This window comes from Somniosus microcephalus, chromosome 5, assembly GCF_052327205.1.
Source record: "Somniosus microcephalus isolate GS21.2 chromosome 5, FLI_Smic_1.0, whole genome shotgun sequence".
Lineage (NCBI taxonomy): Eukaryota > Metazoa > Chordata > Chondrichthyes > Squaliformes > Somniosidae > Somniosus > Somniosus microcephalus.
This window is the reverse complement of record NC_140991.1, coordinates 273,738,212-273,757,047: the sequence shown is the minus strand read 5'-3', so window position 1 is coordinate 273,757,047 and position 18,836 is coordinate 273,738,212. Positions and strand designations below refer to the sequence as shown.

The following is an 18,836-nucleotide window of genomic DNA, read 5'->3' as shown; positions in this document are numbered from 1 at the left end:
GTGGTTAAGATCTAAAGTTATTAAACTCTGTGTTAAGGCCAGAAGACTCTACAGTGCCTAATAGAAAGCCCCTGTTTGTGGAATCTTAGTGTGCGCAAATTGGCTGTCACATTTCCTATATTACAACAGTAACTACACTTCAAAAGCACTTCATTGCCTGTAAAGTGCTTTGGGGCATCCTGAAGTTGTGAAAGGTGCTACAGTATATAAATGCAAGTCTTTTTCTTCTATCTGAAGAGGTATTTTTTGTCAGTGGCAAATATAATCACTAGCGGTAGAGGGTGCCATCGTTTATGGTCGTGAGTGTGCCGAGTGTTCAGCCTGTTCCCCCAGGCCCCACATGCAGTTCCATGGCTCGCCTGTACAGACCCATGCGCAGCTACTGGGGAAGGACCGGGAGCGGTGACTAGAAGCGTGAGATGCGCAGTTGCTCGCCTGGTGTTCTGCAGGACATCAGCAAATAAAGGGGCCAGTGACACAGCGTTGGGTTGCATTACAGAAATGCTGTAGTATAAAGAGGGCATTTGTCTTAATATCTGGTCTCCTAAGTAGATACATTGACTGGCTAAATCACATTAGTGAAAATACACTGCTTTGCTCAAGTCAGATACATTCAAAACTGTTTTGACAGTTACATATATTTTAGGTATGTATTCATCTATATATAAATATATTTATATTTTAACTAATTCAGTTGCATGTTCTGAATCCTTGAAGTACACAGCTAATGGAAAGTACACCGCTAATGGAAATCTCTCAACTGATCTTGACTTCTCTCAAGATTTGATTCTGTTGACAATCATTTTAGACAGCAAAAAGAATGCACCCAGGTTCATCCTAAGAAAATGCTGAAATGCTCAGTTTAAATCAGGATTGAAATTAACCTATGTTACTGAATATTACAGGTCCACAAAGTCAGCTTCTGAATTTGCCAGTAACTGCACTGGGAATGGTTCGGTGGACTGCAATGGTCTTTCTCCAATCCTGTACATTTCTGTGCTCCAATGCATGGCAGTTTACTAGGTTAGCATTTCATGTACAGGTTTAGTGTTAGCCACCTGGCAACTTATGGGTGTTAAAACTTTACTCATCCAGGGACCATGTGCCTAATATTGTCAGTTTCTTGGTCTACTATCTGTGTTACTTGTTTACCAGTTTGTAGGTTTGGTATCTGCATTACTAGTTTGCCAGTTTATAGGTCTTCTATCTATTAGTTTATAATTCTGATATCTGTGTTACTAGTTTGCCAGTTTATAGGTCTTCTATCTATTAGTTTATAGTTCTGCTAGCTATGTTACTATTTTGCTAGTTTATAATTCTGATATCTCTGTTACTAGTTTTCCAGTTTATAGTTCTTCTATCTATATTACTAGTTTACTGGTATTCTTGCGATAGTTGGTTGTCTCTATTGGGATTACCACCTGGTTTTCAAATGCCTATTTGGGCTAAACTGGTCACCAAGAACCAGTTCTTTAAACATAGTGTCTTCTAATCCATTTACAACAACAACAGCTTGCATTTAGATAGCGTCTTTAACATAGAAAAACATCCCAGGGTGTTTCACAGAAGCGTAATCAGACAAAACTGGACGGTGAGCCAAAGAAGGAGATATTGGGAAAGGTGCCCAAAAGCTTGGGCAAAGAGGTAGGTTTTAAGAAGGGTCTTAAAGGAGGAGAGCGAGGCAGAGTGACCCAGAGGTTTATGTCTGCGTCCTGTGATGTGGAGGCATTAGATATTAATGTTAGCGGTGAATTTTCATTGTTGACAAAGGAAGTATTGGCACCCAAACCATGATGCTTGGCAAAAGGTGGCATCTGTCATCTGTACTTGGTGTTCTCTAGGGTTTTATTGTGCTTGACCTATATCAAAAACACAATGAATTCATTTAGCCAAATATATCATTTCTTTCCAACTCAATTCACTCTTGTGTGTTTTACTTTAGGGTTGGGTGATATTCGGGCCACGTGTGCACTCGGGCGACTTGCCCTGCTTTCTCCAGCGAGCGTGTAAACAGTTAAGATGCCACCGCCGTCGGACATTGTGAAGGTGGCCATCGAATGGCCTGGGGCCTTCCCCAAGTTGATGGAAATTGATCAGGTAAGAGGTTCTATGTACCAAAAATGGATGGGTAAGAACTTGCATTTATATAGTGCCTTTCACAACCTCTGGATGCCCCAAAGGGCTTCACAACTAAAGAAGTGCTTTTGAAGTGTAGTTATTATTGTAATGTAGCAACAACGAGATATTGACCAGAAAATCTGTTTTTCGGGATGCTGGTTGAGGAATAAATATTGGCCAGGGCACCGGGGTGAGCTCCCTAGCTCCTCTTTGAAATAGTGTCATTCGATCTTTTACATCCACCCAAGAGGACAGATGTGGCCTTGGTTTAATGTCTCATCTGAAAGACGGCACCTCCAACAGTGCAGCACTCCCTCGGTACTGCACTGAAGTGTCAGCCTAGATTTTGTGCTCAATTCTGTGGAGTGGTACTTGAGCTCAGAGGCGAGAGTGTTACTACTGAGTCACAGCTAACGTCTACAAAATGGTGGCACTTGGGAGGCTACCGGAGAACTTGCAATTTACTTGATTCCTCATTTCATTCCGTTGCAAGCAAAGTGGTCATAACTTTAAATTGTGCCATTATTCCTTGTATTTAAAAACAAAAGTAACGGAGTAGAAGAGTGAAGTGTAATGACTGTTGGATGATGGGTGTGCGTTGGGAGGAATGGCGCATCATTTGGAGAGATAGAGAATCAGTACCTCTTTTTCCTTCTGCCAGCCACAGAGTTTGGCTGCTCCTTCCCTTTTTGCACACACATGCCTTTTGCAACCGGCTGCAAGTTGCAACTTAAACTGTGCATGTGCTGTGGAATTCATCTTTCCATACAATTGGGGCAGATTCCACAGCACGGAGATGAGGGTAATGTTTTAGAACTGCTTTTTGCTACCGACAGATCCGCAGGGGGTTTCACAGGGTGAGTTGCCTTGGTTTGCCTCCTGAAATTCCATGGCTACCTGGGCTGTAGATTGCCTCCCTTAGCCCTTGGCAGGGGAAATGGAGTGCAGCCATATAATCATCTGGGAGAGGCAAAAATCCAGGGGTAACCAGGGAAATAAATACCCTGGAAAATTCTTCTCCAACCCCCTCAGGCGATCGAATCCAGTCCAGGCTATCATCTGGTTGGCTTGCCGTGTGACCAGTTGGTCTGGGTGTAGTACACTCACCTGATGTTGTCCTTAAAGATGCTTTCTGTAGAAGTCTGCTGACTTTGTGGTGAAATAGAAGCAATGGAATATGCATTCAGCCCTCAGTTTATGATCTTGGCAGCCTAGTTTCGTACAAGGTGAAAATACAATTCGAACCAGCTGGTGGTGATGTGGCAGGTTGCTGATGGGTTACAGCATGGAATGTGTTACCAATATACTTTGCCCTTTCTTTATGTATAAAAAAAACTTATGCAACATGTTGGAGGGAAAAAAAACATTGACATCAACATTACCACATGAGCTTTTATTTTTAAAAGTTATTTTCTCCCTTGGTTCTGTCCTGAATTCCTCTCCTCTGCCACAGGAGGTACATTGGACAACCTTGGGAATATGTCTCGAAGCTCCTCTGGAATCTCACCACCACGGTATAGAAGATTGGAAAATATTTAGAACATTGATTCTCTGATTCTATTTGTGTTCTGTCATTCCTGAAACTTGAAGAGTGTAATCATTAAGGGTATTCTGCTAGCATATGATGCTATTTAGATCTGATTTACATCTGCAGTTAAGGCTGTGGCCTGTAAATCAAGTATGGTAAAAGCCATTTATATTGATGAAGTCCTTTGCGATGGTTTACTTTGTGTGAATATTGATTTATAATAAAATAACAGAATAGAAGGTTCCAATGATACAGATTTGGTGCCAACATTCCTGCCAAGCAAGGAACAAATGTTGACATTGGCTTGAATTCAGCCCATCTAATGGTTGACCGGGCCAAATCTGAAGCACAACAACAAGGACAAACAGAGGGAATTGGTCACGTGTCCATGACCAGAGTGCCGGGGAACCTGCCACGTACTTGAGGTTGGCTGCTACCCAAGACTGTGACTCTGTCGAAAGAACAGGGCAAACAAGCTAATGGTGACATCTCAAACTGAATCAGTGCCACTGTCTGTTTGATGGAGCCTCTGTCCTCCCCATCCCCCAGTCCCAGCCTGGCTAACTGAAATGGTGAGTGTTTGTGCTGTACGCCCAATGCTAACTACTGTTTGAGATGGTTAAAACAACCACAAGAGTCATTGGCTTTGGATGCCGGGTTGGGATAAAATGACTGCCAGAAATACTTCGAGACAGGCGGTTTAGTATACTGGTGAAGCTCCGTGTACTGTGGATCAGTACTTCGGAAATGACAATATTTTAATAAAGAAACTTTTTTCATTATTATTTCAGAAAAAACCTTTGGCCTCTATCATACGGGAAGTCTGTGATGGGTAAGTGTCTCCGCGGCATGAGTTTCAATGTTTGTGGGATAAAGTTCATTCCTCGCTCATAAAAAAATAACTTGGCTGTGATGAGGGAGATAACCTGTTATAACTTGGGAGGTTACACGCACAGTATTAAACCAGAGATGTGCCGGCCCAGTTGATTCGTTGATCTTGCTCTTCAGTTTGACATAGAGTGGAAGACCCAGGAGTCGCACTTGTGATTCCCTCACATAATTAGCTTGGCTATGACTAGGAGATGGAAAAGGGGGGGTGGGGGGGGGGGGAGTCCACAGGGAGTGACGAGGTGCCTACCACGGCGAGGGAGGAAGAATAAGATTTGGCTGCTCTTGTGAGCTTTTTGTGTGTCTGGCTCAACAATGTCATTAGCGAAGGCTTGGGAACAGATTGTTGGCCTTGTCTAGGAGAAAGATGTACACCTTGGGGGCGGAAAAAAAATTAATTTAAATGGAGGGAGGGTGAGAAGCCAAGGATGCTTGGAGATGGTTTTAACAGAGGAGTTTATGAACTATAGAATACACATTAATTAACTTTCTTTTAGTAAAGCATATTAACAACGAAGGAAAGTGGATCAAAGAAATTGGGACGAGCTAGTTATCGATACGAGAAATCTACTTGATTGTAGTTTCTTGACAGAGGTCAAGGTAAAGTCGGAAAGGGGAAGGTATGTTTACAACTGGGGAAGTTTCTTTAAGTTATATGTTCAAACTATAGCAATGAACCTTTACTTTGGTTAATAGCGGGTTCAGTTTTGGAAGTAATTTACTGCCAAGACATATTTTAAAGACCATTTCGAGCCAACATTCTGCCAGATCTCAGTGATGCCGTTTTTTAATGTTCCAAAGCTGCAGTTTATAGGTGGTTATGCAATAGGCATGATGTGTTTTTTGTGCTGTAATTAGACACTTGCCACAGATGTTATCTAATTAGATTGAAGGTTAAGTTGGCCCAATGAGATAAGGTGAAAGAAAGAGAGACTTGCATTTATATCGCGCCTTTCATGACTTCAGGACATCCCAATGCACTTTACAGCTGAGGAAGTATTTTTGAAGTGTAGTCACTGTTGTAATGTAGAAAACACAGCAGTCAATTTGTGCACAGGAGGCTCCCACAAACAGCAATGTGACAATGACCATATAATCTGTTTTAGTGATGTTGGTTGAGGGATAAATATTGGTCAGGACACTGCGGATAACTCCCCTGCTCTTCAAAATAGTGCCATGGGATCTTTTACATCCACCTGAGCGAGCAGACGGGGCCTCGGTTTAACGTCTCATCCAAAAGATGGCATCTCCGACAGTGCAGCACTCCTGCAGTACTGTATTGGAGCGTCAGCCTGGATTGTGTGCTCAGGTTCCCTTGAAATCTGAAGCACGGACTGTGTCGATGTACAGCAAAATGTTCAGCGCTGATGAAGAGAGCAGTCGACATCCTTTGGACTGATTTTGTATTAAAAGACCATTTTTTTTGTTGGCTCAGTCGGCCATTGCAGTGTGGTGCTGAGCTGTGCGGCCTCAGGAGGTCCTGGGTCCTGTCCCCAATCTGTGCTGAGGCAGCTGATTGTCGTCAGGGCAACGGTCAAGGTGCTGCAGCCGGCCTTGGTGTTTCTGCTCCAGGGAGTGGGGCGGGGGTGGGAGGGAAATTCAGATGGAGTTCCTGCTCCCGATCCCTGACTGTACGGATGTCGGGCAACGACACCCTTGGGCTGCTATGTGATGCCCTCTGGAGTTGAATAGCCTGGTGAGGCTCACCGTCTGATACATGAAGACTGGCCATTTGGATGATGTAGCTGCAGGAACACATGGCATTGGATGGTGAATGTTCATGTGTCATGGGGATAATTGGGGGGGGGGGGGGGTGTGAAGGCCAAGTTTTATGTGTGTGAAGCCTACATGTTTTGAGTAAATAATAGCTGTATGATTGTAACACTTACTTGTATTACTGTTGTAAGGCTACAGTTTGTGCCTGTTGTAATGTAACAGGAAATTCATATTTTTTCTTTTTTTAAATCAAGCTGGTCTCTATCAATCCCTGAAAACTATGCTCTGCAGTATGCGGATAGCACAAACTTTTATATCACAGAGAAGGTAAGTGCATGTGCGTAATATGCTTCTTCTGTATCTGTGGAGTTCTGCAAAAGGATTCTTAATAACCATTAGAATTGAAAGAAGTGATTTGAGGAGTGTTTATAAAAAAAAAAAAATATATATATATTGTACCAGTCAGTGTAACAGCACAACACGTGGGGAGAGTGCGGGATTCCTGAGGTGCTTGAAGGAGAGAGAGAAACTGATGAGAGTGGCGGCCGAGACGGTCCGGTGCTAGCACGCTCTCCCTGCTTCGGGCGGCCCGCTCTCGCCGCTCGCTCCCACAACCGGAGCGAGGTGTTCGGCGAGTCGGGCGGAGGCAGCGCAGCGTGCGAGCAGCAGCCACGACGACCCGCTGGAGCACGTCGGCCAGCAGCTCCTCGGCGGGAAGGCATTCCGACTGGGAGGAGGGGAGCCGAGCATGGCGGCCAGAGGCCGGCCCGTGAGCGGGAGAAGCAGGCCCCGGCCGTCGGACTGTGGAGCCGGTGAGGAGGAGGCCGCGGCAACTGGAGCATTCACATCCCGACGATGTGTTCGGCGAGTCGGGCGGAGGCAGCGCAGCGCAATGAGCAGCAGCAGCAGCCACGACGACCCGCTGCAGCGCGTCGGCCGGCAGCTCCATGGCAGGAAGCTCGCAGTCCGACTGGGAGGAGGGGAACCGGGCATGGCGGCCAGAGGTCGGATCGTGAGCGGGAGAAGCAGGCCACCAAACGTGGAGCCGGCAACAGTGAGGAGGAGGCCGCGGTGACGAGGAGGACGGAGCGGCTGAGGGACATCGTGCTCCCACTGCCACTGGAAGCCATTGAACTGACTTTCTGAACACGGCGCTGTAAGAATAGCTGACGTGTCCCTACGGGGAGTAAGCATTCCATTGTACTTGTACTAGTACTGGTTACATATGGCAAATAAAATTGAATTGAATTGAATTGAGAGTGTGCGAGGGTGAGTGTGCAAGGGCACAATATAGATTTTGAGTTTGTGGTTCTGAGTTTTGGTATTGGGACAAAGCCATCCACATGGGGTGGGGTGGTGTTGTGGATAGGAGGAGGAATTGTGGGTGGGGGGGGGATTTGGGTGAGATTTATCACCCATTTACTATGAGTGGTTGGTAAATCTAAGTCTCTGAGCACACTTAACAGCAGCATTGGCAGAGATCTGGGAATGTGACACATCTGCACTCTTTTTCATGGAGCGATGAAGGACTGAGAGCAGGAAAATTAAAATATACTGTTAAATGTCGGCTGACTCAGTAATGATCACACATTGTGCAGTGTCTGACTCTCTTTAGCTGCCTTGTCGACTCAGATCCATTTATTTCACATTTACACCACTCCTCTTTCACTGACACCTGGTTTGGCTGTTGGCTGCTCTCAGCGATATTTTGGCGCCATGGTTGGGGTGGGACTGGTTCCTCTCCCTCCATTCCCTGTATCAACAACAGCAACTTGCCTTTATATAGCGCCCTTAACCGTAAAATGCCCCAAGGCGTTTCACAGGAGCGTTATCGGACATTATTTGACACTGAGCCACATGAGATATTCGGACAACTTGGTCAAAGGGGAGTGTCTTAAAGGAGTAGAGAGAGGTGGAGAGGTTTAGGGAGGGAATTCCAGAGTTTAGGGCCTAGACAGCTGAACGCACGGCTGCCAATGGTAGAGCGTAGGTAGTGGGGGACGTGCAAGAGGCCAGAATTGGAGGTATGGAGATAACTTGGAGAGTTGTAGGGCTGGCAGAGTTTACAGAGATAGGGAGGGCCGAGGCCATGGAGGGATATGAGAATTATAAAATCGAGGCATTTCTTAACCGGGAGCCAGTGTAGGGCAGTGAGCACGGGGTGATGGGTGAACTAGCTTGGGCCTCTTCCTCACTCTCACTAACAACAATGTCATTCTGCCCGCCATCGACAGCCTCCATGTCGGGCAGCAATCCAGATAACGGGACTTTTCCTGGGAGCGCCAAAACTCGTGCGTCTCCTGTCATTTTGCACCAGAGAATTTGTGCGCTCAAAGGGGCTTGCTGCGTCCCAATATGTGGCCTCTGGTCCTCTAGCTGTGCCCACTTTTTCCCCTCTGCCCCAGCCTTCAACTGTCTCAGCCCCACTCTCTGCAACTCAACACTGTACTATCTCTCTCCCATTGCCCTTAAAAACTTCTTTTTAAAACCTACCTTCCTCTGTTCATACATCCACTCGTTGGTGTCGGTTCCTCTTCTGTGAAACACATTGGGATGTTTTTCTCCATTAGAGGCCCGTTTCTAAATGCAAATTGCTGACTCACTGAGGAACTTGAGCTCACCTGTGACTTAACTTGATTGCTTTTGGGATTAAAGGTTATATCTCACAGTTGCCCATTAAAAACCCTCTAATTTTAAAGCAAAAGCCTCTGAATACAGTTTTTACGCTTGAAGGTATAGCTAGCTGAAGGCTGCCCTCCAATGGTGAAAAGGGCAACTTCAGGAAATGTGCTGAAAAAATTTGCATTAAATGATTAACAAAATACTTACTGAAGAGGGCCAATAAAATAATTATTCATATGAAAAAATGTTTTGTAAAATAGGGAAACGATATTGTTTAGAAATTCAAAATTTAAAACTAAACACACAAGCTGTTTGGTGTCCTAATTAGGTGCTTCCATCGTTACTTCGTTCTCGAGACTTCCAGTAACACTGAGGAGTTACATACATACATAGAATTACATAGAATTTTACAGCACAGAAACAGGCCATTCAGCCCAACAGGTCTGTACTGGTATTTAAGCTCCACACAGCCTCCTCCCACCTTACTTCATCTAACTGTATCAGCATATCCTTCTATTCCTTTCTCTGCCATGTGTTTATCTAGCTTCCCCTTAAATGCATCTATGCTGTTCACCTCAACTAATCCATGTGGTAGCAAGTTCCACATTCTAATCACTCTCTGGTTAAAGCAGTTTCTCCTGAATTTCCTATTGGATTTAGTAGCGACTATCTTATATTTATGGCTCTTATTTTACAAAAGTTTTTTCAGATAAATAATTACTTTTCTGGCCCTGTTCATTAAATGACGAACAAAATACTTAATGTAAATTCATATCTCACTTCTTTACCAATAGCAACAACTTCCATTTACAGAGCGCCTTTAACAGAAAAACAGTCGAGAGAGATGGTTATTGAGGAGTTTTTTTTTAAAGAAGAGAGAAGTGGAGAGGTTTAGGAAGGAATTCTGGAGGAGTTGAAGGCTTTGTCATCCATGTTGGGGCAAAAGGGAGAAAGGAGTGTCCAAAAGGCCAGAGTCAGAGGAACAGAATCTGTGGTTGGGTGGGGGAGAGGGCCAGAGGAGATTGCAGAGATGGGGTGGGGGAGAGGGCCAGAGGAGATTGCAGAGATTGGGTGGGGGAGAGGGCCAGAGGAGATTACAGAGATTGGGTGGGGTAAAGGGCCAGAGGAGATTGCAGAGATGGGGTGGGGGAAAGGGCCAGAGGAGATTACAGAGATGGGGTGGGGGAGAGGGCCAGAGGATATTGCAGAGATTGGGTGGGGTAAAGGGCCAGAGAAGATTGCAGAGATGGGGTGGGGGAAAGGGCCAGAGGAGATTGCAGAGATGGGGTGGGGGAGAGGGCCAGAGGAGATTGCAGAGATTGGGTGGGGTAAAGGGCCAGAGAAGATTGCAGAGATGGGGTGGGGGAAAGGGCCAGAGGAGATTGCAGAGATGGGGTGGGGGAGAGGGCCAGAGGAGATTGCAGAGATTGGGTGGGGTAAAGGGCCAGAGGAGATTGCAGAGATTGGGTGGGGTAAAGGGCCAGAGGAGATTGCAGAGATGGGGTGGGGTAAAGGGCCAGAGGAGATTGCAGAGATTGGGTGGGGTAAAGGGCCAGAGGAGATTGCAGAGATTGGGTGGGGGAGAGGGCCAGAGGAGATTACAGAGATTGGGTGGGGTAAAGGGCTAGAGGAGATTACAGAGATGGGGTGGGGAAAGGGCTAGAGGAGATTACAGAGATGGGGTGGGGTAAAGGGCCAGAGGAGATTGCAGAGATTGGGTGGGGTAAAGGGCCAGAGGAGATTGCAGAGATTGGGTGGGGTAAAGGGCTAGAGGAGATTACAGAGATGGGGTGGGGTAAAGGGCCAGAGGACATTACAGAGATTGGGTGGGGGAGAGGGCCAGAGGAGATTACAGAGATTGGGTGGGGTAAAGGGCCAGAGGAGATTACAGAGATTGGGTGGGGGAGAGGGCCAGAGGAGATTACAGAGATGGGGTGGGGTAAAGGGCCAGAGGAGATTACAGAGATGGGGTGGGGTAAAGGGCTAGAGGAGATTACAGAGATGGGGTGGGGTAAAGGGCCAGAGGAGATTGCAGAGATGGGGTGGGGGAGAGGGCTAGAGGAGATTGCAGAGATGGGGTGGGGTAAAGGGCTAGAGGAGATTACAGAGATGGGGTGGGGTAAAGGGCCAGAGGAGATTACAGAGATGGGGTGGGGTAAAGGGCTAGAGGAGATTACAGAGATGGGGTGGGGGAGTGGGCCAGAGGAGATTGCAGAGATGGGGTGGTGAAGAGGGCCAGAGGAGATTGCAGAGATGGGGTGGGGGAGAGGGCCAGAGGAGATTGCAGAGATGGGGTGGGGTAAAGGGCCAGAGGTGATTGCAGAGATGGGGTGGCGAAGAGTGTTAGATCTGTGGTTCAGTGGATAAATAATTACACGGATGCTGTACATAAACAAACAACAGGTCTTTACTGGAGGAGGGTCATCTCTAGACTGGGGTACAAAGGCATACGCACAGCTTATATACCGGTGTGGTTACTGCCGGTACTACAGTATACAGGAGCTGTAAAAAGTAGTTCTGACTTAAAGCACATACACTACAATTCCTCCCTTTTTAGATTAATAATACCCCCTTAATATTCAAATAACAATTACATTTTTACATGTACATTTAATAACAAAAGTCCATTTATAGATTCAGTCTTTGGGGCGGCTTCCTGACCCTTTCGGGATAGCGCCTTTCCGGAGGTTCTTGTTCTTGGTGCAGAGGCGATTCTGACCCCTTTTCATCGGGTAGTTCATCGGGTTCCACTACTACTGGGTCTGAAGTAGATGCTACCGGTATGTCGGGTTCATCCCCAGGTACTCGAGACATGGGGTTGACGCCTTCCTGTGACGCTAAGGTCTGATCGACGTGGCATCTCACAATGTTCTCCCCAACATCCACTGTGTACATTAATGGCCCCTGCCTTGTACATATCGTTCCGGGTTGCCACTTCTCTGTTCGATAGTCACGGGCCAAGGCTGGTTTGCCCTACATTGAAGCTCCTTGTCGGCTTCTCGTTGATGTGCTGGAAATGTTTGTCCTCAGCATTTCTTCGCACATTTGGTCTGAGCAAGTCCAGGCGAGATCTTAACCTTCGGTTAAAGAACATCATGGCCGGGGTCTGGTTGGTAACTGCATGTGTCGCGTTTCGGTAGGCTAATAAGAAATTGTCCATCTTATGCTGTAGTGGAATTCCCTCGTCGCACATGGCCTTTATCACCTTCTTAAAGGTTTGTACGAACCTCTCAGCCAATCCATTGGTGGCTGGATGATACGGGGCGGATGTGTAATGCCTTACCCCATTCCTTTTCATGAATTTTTGGAACTCGTCGGACACAAACTGTGGTCCATTATCAGAGCAGACCTGCTCTGGCAAACCGTTTCTGGCAAATATGGTCCGTAGGACTGCAATCGTTTTCTCTGTAGTGGTTGAAGACATCTTTATCACCTCAGGCCACTTTGAATGAGCATCCACTGCTATTAAGAACATTGAGTCCATGAATGGACCAGCGAAATCAATGTGCACCCGTTGCCATGGAGAGGAGGGCCACTCCCATGGGTGTAGAGGGGCATGTGGTGGTGCATTTTGGACCCTCTGGCATCCTAAGCAGCTCTTAGTTAGGTCTTCGATTTGTTGATCGATTCCCGGCCACCACACATAAGCCCTAGCAAGGCTTTTCATTTTCACTCCCCCCAGATGACCTTCATGTAGCTCCTTTAGCGCACTCTCCCTTAACTTGGGTGGAATCACCACTCTGGATCCACACATCACTGTCCCCTGGCATACTGACAGCTGTTCTCTTCTGGATGAGAATGCTGGCAACAGTGAGTCGCCATGTGTTGGCAATCCCCTCACCGTCAATTCATATACCCGTGACAGCGTCGGATCATTGCGGGTCTCCTTCTCTATATCCGCGTTCATTACTGGCAATCGTTCAATTATCAACGAATAAAATATCTCGATAGGGTCCACTGCTGGTGCTTCCTCCACCGTAGGCAGTGGCAGGCGCGATAGCCCATCAGCGTTCCCATGCTGTTTCGTGCCTTTATATTCTATTTCATATTGATTCACCCCTAGAAACCGGGACCATCTTTGTAACCGCTGTGCAGTCATTACTGGCACGCCCTTCTTAGGATTAAAGATGGAGACAAGTGGTTGGTGGTCAGTCAGCAAGGTGAACTTCTGCCCATGCAGATAATGGTTGAATTTTTTTACTCCCCATACTAGGCTGAGTGCCTCCCTGTCAATCTGGGCGTAGTTGCGCTCGGCTGAGGTTAGTGACCGAGACGCAAAGGCCACTGGCCTCTCCAACCCGTCTGGGAATTTGTGCGACAGTACCGCTCCAATGCCGTAGGATGATGCATCACATGCCAAACGAATTGGTAGTGCTGGGTTGAAATGGGCCAACACCTCTTTTGATGTGATCAATTCTTTACACTTCTGGAAAGCTCATCTACGTTCGTCATCCCACTTCCATGGTACCCCTGTTTGCAGTAGGGTGTTCAGCGGGTGTAGTACCGTAGACAAATTTGGTAAGAACTTGTGGTAATAGTTTACCAGCCCGAGGAACGACCTCAGTTGTGACACATTTTCCGGTGCAGGAGCCTTGACTACTGCCTCAATCTTGTCAGGGGACTTATGTAACCCCTCTTCATCGATGACGTGGCCGCAATACGAGATCTGTTTCTGGAAAAACTCGCACTTGTGGCGATTAGCTCGTAGCCCATACTCTTTTAATCTGGTGAGCACCTTCTCCAAGTTAGCGAGGTGATCACCGTCATTTTCGCCCGTGACCAAGATGTCGTCCAAATAACACTGGGTCCCTGGAATCCCTTGCAGGACCTGATCCATCGCCCTTTGCCAGATAGCCGGAGCCGAGGCTACTCCAAACACCAGCCGGTTGTATTGATAGAGACCTTTATGAGTGTTGATCGTAAAGTATTGTTTCGAAGCTTCTTCTACCTCCATTTGCAAGTACGCCTGGGCTAGATCAATTTTGGTGAAGCGTTTACCACCAGATAGCGAGGCGAAAATATCCTCAATTCGTGGAAGCGGATATTGCACCGTGTGAAGGACTGGGTTCACTGTCCCCTTAAAATCCCCACAGATGCGGACCTTCTTTGGTTCCCCAGGCGTATTACTCAACGACCTCTTCATTACAGGGACGATGGGTGTAGCCCACTCGCTCCAGTCCACTTTGGACAGTACTCCTGAACGTTCCAACCCTTCCAGCTCTGCTTCAACCGCTGGTCTGATCGCATAAGGCACTGGTCTGGCCGTCAGAAACTTTGGGCTTGCATTATCCTCTATTTTAATTGTTGCTGTTATTCCTTTTAGTGTTCCTAGTCCCTCCTGGAACAACACTTTTGCGTCAGTTAGCATTTTTGACAGTCGTCCAGGTGTGACGTCGTCATCCTTTTTGGCCTCCACCTTCAGTGCCTGTATGGAATGCCAATCTAAATGTATCTTCCGGATCCACTCACGTCCTCGCAGTGGTGGTCCTCCATTTGGCAATACATATATATCCATTTTAGGTATTTCCTGGCCTTTATATGTCACTTTCACCCTTATTTTTCCTTTGGGGTAGACTTTTTGCCCCGTATACGTCTTCAAGACAATCTCTGTAGCTTTCAAGGGTATGTATGAAAATAGCCGCTTGTAGTCTCTTTGATTTATGACTGTTAGCGCTGACCCTGTGTCCAATTCCATTTCCACTTGGATTCCATCTATCTTGAGTGTAACCCAGATAGTCTGGTGATCCTCTATTTCGGTTACATTATGTAGCTTCAGACAACCCAGCTCCTTGCTTCCGGAGTCTGTGTCACTTTTCTGTTCGTCTGAACCACTGTCCATCACCTGGTGTACGTTTTTGTACTTCTCCTGTGGAGATTTCTTACTGTTGGTTTTCTTCCCAGACCTGCAGACTCTTGCTATGTGTCCTGCTTTCCCACACTGTCTGCACACTTGGTCCTTGAACCAACAATCTTTCTGGTCATGTGTTGTTCTGCCGCAGCGATAGCACTTCCCTGTTCCATAGGTCATTTCGTTGGTGCCGTATTCTTGCGGTCTCCGTTGTATCTCTGCAGCGCCCCTTGCGGCTGCTTCGTGTGATACTGCCATATTGAAAGCTTTGTCCAGCGTAAGGTCCTTTTCTGATAGAAGCCGTTTCTGGGTTCCTTCACTTTGTAGCCCACACACAAACTTGTCCCTTAACGTGTCTGCTAGTCCCGCTCCAAACTGGCAGTATTTCGATAGCTTGCGCAGTTCCGTTAGGAGATTGCAGAGATGGGGTGGGGTAAAGGGACAGAGGAGATTGCAGAGATGGGGTGGGGTGAAGGGCCAGAGGAGATTGCAGAGATGGGGTGGCAAAGAGGGCCAGAGGAGATTGCAGAGATGGGGTGGGGTAAAGCGCCAGAAGTGATTGCAGAGATGGGGTGGGGAAGAGGGCCAGAGGAGATTGCAGAGATGGGGTGGGGAAGAGGGCCAGAGGAGATTGCAGAGATGGGGTGGGGTAAACGGCCAGAGGAGATTGCAGAGATTGGGTGGGGAAGAGGCCATGGAGAGATTTAAAGATGAGGTGAAGGATTTTAAATTGATTGTATTTGGTGGGGGAGGCACTGTGGGTCAGCAAGGGCAGGAGTGATGGGTGAGTGGGACAGGATATGTGCAGCAGGGTTTTAGAATTCTTGGGAGTTTAGGGTGGGAGGTGGTTGGAAGCTGGTGAGGAGATATTGGAGTAGGTGTGTCTGGAGGTGACTAAGAGGTTTGGGCTGTGGCAGGCAATGTTGCAGACGTGGAAGTAAGTGGTATTTGTGAGGGCAGGGGAACGGGGTGTGAAACTCAGCCCAGGGTTACAACAGGATGCCAAGGCTGCGAACAGCCTGGGGCAGTGGCTTCGTGGGGGAGGGAGGGTGGAATCACTGTCTGGGTCAAAGACACCTCCTTCGAACTTCCTGCAATGGAGTTGGAAGAATTATAAACACAAATATGAATCTAAGGTAACTTTAATTTTAATATATGATGGGAGTTTACATTTTTTTTCATTATGTATGGTACAGCTAAAATCTTGTTTATTAAAGAGACTGCACCAACCCCATATATAAAGGATGAAGCTTGCCACCTGGTGGTGTGAATAGCACTTTACACATGTTTTTTGTTTCTTTTATGTATCTTCTATCTATATCTATCTTATATAATAAAGCTGTCTGTCTCTGTCTGTCTGTCTGCTATACACTGAAAAGTTATACAGCGTACCGACACGCATGTTATATCAAAAGAAAGCTCATCATTAGGGGAGTCTAATAGGCGTATTTACTTTTTGGTCAGACAAAAATTGTTCCGACAGTATACAAAAAAGGTTCAAAAAATGGCAAAATTCCACTCATTAGCGTTGAGTGACGTGATGGTTGACCAATCGGTGCATCACGTGGGGGGGGGGGGTTCATTGTGTGTGTGGGGGCCGATATCTTGATTTCTAACTTGATTTATTTTTCCCACTTTCTGTGTGTGTGGAGGGGAAATTGTTTTTAAAAAAAGTAAATTCATTTCTAAATATTTTTTCTAAGCTGATCAATTTTCCTACCTTTCACCCTTTTTTTTCCACTTCACTCGCTGCCTCCGCCGGGCGCTGCAACCTTGAAGGGTTACCCCACCTGCAGGCCTAATAGCCTCGGCCTCTCCTCGCCAGCCACGCCCGAGCTAGGCACCGCCCGTCCCGCTGGGCCCGCCCTGCGATTGCCGCCACCTTGGTAAAGGCTGGCGGCGCGGGACTGAGCCGAGCGTAGCCATTGCCGCCATCTTAGTAAAGGCTGGCTGGGCGGGAGCCAGCGCGCGCGTCAACGTCGGCGGCGGCCAGGAGCGCGACCTGAGCTAAGGTGAGTCCGGCCGGGCCTCACGCGCTAGGCTGCGTACCGGCCGGCCCTGAGGCGCTGATCCGCACACGGGGGCTTCGGCTCACCGTGTCTGGGCTCTGAGGAAAGGCAGAGAGAGAGGGGGCGGGCGGGACAGAGAGGAAATCAGGGAGAGACGGGGAGAGGAGGAGGAGGAGGAGGAGGAGGGGCAGGGAGAGGAGGAGGAGGGGCAGGGAGAGGAGGAGGAGGGGCAGGGAGAGGAGGAGGAGGGGCAGGGAGAGGAGGAGGAGGGGCAGGGAGAGGAGGAGGAGGGGCAGGGAGAGGAGGAGGAGGGGCAGGGAGAGGAGGAGGAGGGGCAGGGAGAGGAGGAGGAGGGGCAGGGAGAGGAGGAGGAGCAGGGAGAGGAGGAGGAGGAGGGGCAGGGAGAGGAGGAGGGGCAGGGAGAGGAGGAGGAGGAGGGGCAGGGAGAGGAGGAGGAGGGGGGGCAGGGAGAGGAGGAGGAGGAGGGGCAGGGAGAGGAGGAGGAGGAGGGGCAGGGAGAGGAGGAGGAGGAGGGGCAGGGAGAGGAGGAGGAGGAGGGGCAGGGAGAGGAGGAGGAGGAGGGGCAGGGAGAGGAGGAGGAGGAGGGGCAGGGAGAGGAGGAGGAGGAGGAGGGGCAGGGAGAGGAGGAGGAGGAGGGGCAGGGAGAGGAGGAGGAGGAGGGGCAGGGAGAGGAGGAGGAGGAGGGGCAGGGAGAGGAGGAGGAGGAGGGGCAGGGAGAGGAGGAGGAGGAGGGGCAGGGAGAGGAGGAGGAGGAGGGGCAGGGAGAGGAGGAGGAGGAGGGGCAGGGAGAGGAGGAGGAGGAGGGGCAGGGAGAGGAGGAGGAGGAGGGGCAGGGAGAGGAGGAGGAGGAGGGGCAGGGAGAGGAGGAGGAGGAGGGGCAGGGAGAGGAGGAGGAGGAGGGGCAGGGAGAGGAGGAGGAGGAGGGGCAGGGAGAGGAGGAGGAGGGAGAGGAGAGAGGGGGAGGGGGAGGAGAGGAGGGGGAGGGGGAGGAGGAGGAGGGAGAGGGGGGGAGAGAGGGGGAGGGAGAGGAGGGGGAGGGAGAGGAGAGGAGGGAGAGAGGGGGAGGGAGAGAGGGGGAGGGGGGAGAGAGAGGGGGAGGGAGAGGAGAGGAGAGAGGGGGAGGGAGAGAAAGCTAGAAGGGCTTTCTATGCCATTAAAAGATCAATCCAAATAGAAATCACAATTAGCATTTGGCTCAAAATTTTCAAATCAGTAATTGAACCAATTGCACTCGATGGCAGTGAAGTGTGGGGACCGCTAACACAACAAGAATTTGCAAAATGGGACAAACACCCAATTGAGATCCTACATGCAGAATTCTGTAAAAGTATCCTCCGGACTCAAAGGAAAACCGTTAACAATGCATGCAGGGCAGAACTAGGCCAATTTCCACTAATAATTACTATCCAAAAAAGAGCCACCAAATTTTGGAAACACCTAAAAATGAGCAACCCCCACTGCTATCATTATGAAGCCTTGAAATGCCAAGAGAGGACCATAAAGAAGAACACCCTCAGTCAACTAGTCCTGGGTTTCAGTGAAGCAACCACTAACACTACTAACAATAACCAGCCCCAGGACAGTGACATCGTAGCACAGAGAATTCGACCCAACACAATTGTCACTAAGCAAAAGGAAAAATACCTGTCATATTGGGCAGAAACAACAAAAACCCAAAGCAAACTCAATTGCTACTTGGCCCTAAACAGACAATACAACATGGCTGAGTACCTGACCATGGTAAAGGATAACAAACTGAGAAAAACCTTGACAAGGTACAGACTTAGTGAACATAGCCTGGCGATCGAAAAAGGCAGACACAGGCAGACCAGGCTGCCAAGAGAGGACAGGATATGCTCTCACTGCAGTCAGGGAGTGGTGGAGACAGAGATGCACTTCCTCACAGCCTGTGGAAAATATCAGGGCATCAGGGAGAATTTCTACCAAAAATTCTCACAAATATGCCCTGAATTCAGAAATTTGAATGACGACCAAAAACTCCCATACCTACTAGGGGAAGAGAGAAACTGTGTAACACTAGCGGCACACTATGTTACAGCTTGCCATAAACAGAGGGACAACCAGT

The 18,836-nt window shown here is 48.2% G+C and overlaps 1 protein-coding gene across 6 annotated transcripts in view; it reads left to right on the top strand.

Moving 5' to 3' along the window:
- Positions 1-18,836, top strand: part of elmo1 (engulfment and cell motility 1 (ced-12 homolog, C. elegans)) — a 351,678-nt gene that overhangs the window by 81,441 nt on the left and 251,401 nt on the right. For all 6 annotated transcript variants that reach the window (XM_085988968.1, XM_085988965.1, XM_085988967.1 and 3 more), the window contains exons 3-5: positions 1,943-2,097; positions 4,438-4,478; positions 6,505-6,577. In XM_085988968.1, the coding sequence (XP_085845094.1) occupies positions 2,020-2,097; positions 4,438-4,478; positions 6,505-6,577 (192 nt within the window). In that variant the 5' untranslated portion in view covers positions 1,943-2,019. The remainder of the gene's footprint in view (positions 1-1,942; positions 2,098-4,437; positions 4,479-6,504; positions 6,578-18,836) is intronic.